Source organism: Sipha flava, unplaced genomic scaffold (assembly GCF_003268045.1).
Source record: "Sipha flava isolate LNK unplaced genomic scaffold, YSA_version1 17437_pilon_pilon, whole genome shotgun sequence".
Taxonomy (NCBI): Eukaryota; Metazoa; Arthropoda; class Insecta; order Hemiptera; family Aphididae; genus Sipha; species Sipha flava.
This window is the reverse complement of record NW_020271986.1, coordinates 1-1,839: the sequence shown is the minus strand read 5'-3', so window position 1 is coordinate 1,839 and position 1,839 is coordinate 1. Positions and strand designations below refer to the sequence as shown.

General features: G+C 32.7%; 1 protein-coding gene across 1 annotated transcript in view; it reads left to right on the top strand.

Annotated features, from left to right (window-relative positions):
- The window catches only part of LOC112680110, a gene marked incomplete at both ends in the record, with an annotated part of 2,507 nt that extends 674 nt beyond the window's left edge, over window positions 1–1,833 (top strand). The window contains 1 exon segment of the mRNA XM_025550109.1: window positions 1,477–1,833. Within this exon segment, the coding sequence (XP_025405894.1) occupies window positions 1,477–1,833 (357 nt within the window).
- Window positions 1,834–1,839: the final 6 nt, after the last annotated feature.

Sequence of the window (1,839 nt, the reverse complement as noted above, 5' to 3'; positions counted from 1 at the left end):
ACATAGATCAAGGGGGACAAAAGTGGATTTTAAAAATGTATAAACTTTATACTTATTTTAGGAGAAATATAAAATTAAGATATTCATAATAATACCAATACCCGATTAAGTTGTTTCTGTTGTTGAAATCTCACCAAAAATTGGATTATTGAATTACAGTAAAACTCTTTACAATGAAAAACTCTGTATAACATAAACATTACATAATAATGGTTGGTTTGCTTTACGACCCATTAGTCAATTCATTCTCTATAATGTAGGTTTTACTTATTTGATATCGTTAAATATTTTCATAAACAAAGCACCCAATTCATAAAACTGATTTACATCATCAAATAATTAAAATAATTACTACAGTATATATTATAAGATATATACTGATAATAAATTAAATAATTATTTTTACAGTTAGTCTAACAAAACAAATATAAATAATTCTGCAGAAAATTACATTTTTAATTATTTTTGTAAAAGCCCAAAAATAATTGAACTTACTTCGATGATATTCTTCTAAAAATATTTTTTTTTTTTAAATTCTACACGCCTTTACCGATTAAAGTAAGTAGCGCTCCAATAGAACGTATATTTAAGGAGGTGAGAGGAGTTATGTACAAGAAATGAAGGAAAATGACTGATGCTAATTTTGAAAAAGTTATGATGATTAAATATAACAAATTGTAAATGTTTTTTATGAATAAAATAAAGAAAAGCAATAACAAATTAAAGTATACCTATGATTTTAAAATGTAATAACTATTTTATCCAAAAAAATGTATTATGGGCAAAAAAAAATACAGTAAAATATATTAAAAAACAGTATTATCAAGGTTTTCGAATATTTCAAAATGTATTTGAAATATAAATTTTGAAAATGACTCGAAAGTACTTTTACAAGACTGTATATAACTCATAGTTATATGCACTTTATGAATACAAAGATTATTAACATTTTTATGTATTTTTTTGTGAAAAAATAATGTTTTTATAATTTTGCCAAAATAATGGAATCTTGGTCAAATTTAAAATATAATTTAAAAACAAAATAAAGACATTGATATAATAATAAAAATTAAGTAGGTAAGACTGTATTTAGGAGGATCCGTGGGTTCCGAACTCCCTCGAAATAACTTCAATATTTTACAATTCATATATGCTTGGATCATAATATGCCTTTTGTTAGTTACCGAATTATAGAGTCCCGATCGACCGCAATCGGTTATTATATCTACAAAAAAATTAATAAATCACCATTTCGTTACATTTTTTTAAATTTATTAAACATCTAAGATCCCCTCACGAAAAAAATTTAAATACGACCTTTATGCGTTAATTAATAAATATTTAAGGAAATAGATGTAAGTCGTTATAAAGGTGAAGTCAATTTTACAAAAAAAATTACCGGAGGGGGAGAGGATGACAAACGTTGCTGCCCCGAGGCGTTGTTAATTTCGCGTATACGAATGCCTGTTGTTCCAGTCGAACACTCGGAAAAGTGACTGGAGCTGGACGGCGAATGACCGATCGAAAACGGGTGCCAGGGAACACCGGGTTCAAGCGGACCTGAAGAAATTGTTGTTGGACTTGACGACCGGGTACCTGAGGGAGGGCGCGTCGGACCTGGTGGACTACGGGATCGAGTTCTTCAATCGGCTGAAAAAGTGCCGGGCCGCAGGGCCCGGAGGTTGCACAGGCGAGAGAGCGCACGGCGGCGATGACCACAAGGCGCGGCCGGAGCGCAACGGCTGCGGCCAGCAAGTGCTGAGCAGCGGTTCGGTGGACGATGACGACGGTGGGCCGGTACGGACGTTTGCCAAGTCGGCCGAGGTGCGGCGAGCGTTG